General features: G+C 49.4%; 1 protein-coding gene across 1 annotated transcript in view; it reads right to left on the bottom strand.

Moving 5' to 3' along the window:
* Positions 1–255, bottom strand: part of Rnf213 (ring finger protein 213) — a 110,078-nt gene that overhangs the window by 54,674 nt on the left and 55,149 nt on the right. Inside the window, 1 exon segment of the mRNA XM_031354095.1 lies at positions 2–253. Coding sequence (XP_031209955.1) covers positions 2–253 — 252 coding nt within the window.

Below are 255 nucleotides of genomic sequence, written 5' to 3'. Positions count from 1 at the left end.
CCTCACAGTCTTTGAGCTGACAGTTCAGAAACCAAGCAAAGTTCCGAAGCTCTGACCAGGAAGGGTTTATGAGGCCACAGTAAAACAGGAAGTGCTGCAAGCACTCCTCAGGCGAGCCTTCCACAGTGTCTTCTTCATACTGGAATGTGTCCAGGTTCTGCTTTTGGTGGAACCGTTTTAAATACTGGAAAGGTCTTTGGAAAGCTTCACTGCGGAACTCCATTTGGTCCATCGCAGGCTCTGTGTGGCTCCTCT

This window comes from Mastomys coucha, unplaced genomic scaffold, assembly GCF_008632895.1.
Source record: "Mastomys coucha isolate ucsf_1 unplaced genomic scaffold, UCSF_Mcou_1 pScaffold5, whole genome shotgun sequence".
NCBI classification, from domain to species: Eukaryota; Metazoa; Chordata; class Mammalia; order Rodentia; family Muridae; genus Mastomys; species Mastomys coucha.
Note: the sequence above shows the minus strand (reverse complement) of the source record. Positions and strands in the feature narration are given on the sequence as shown.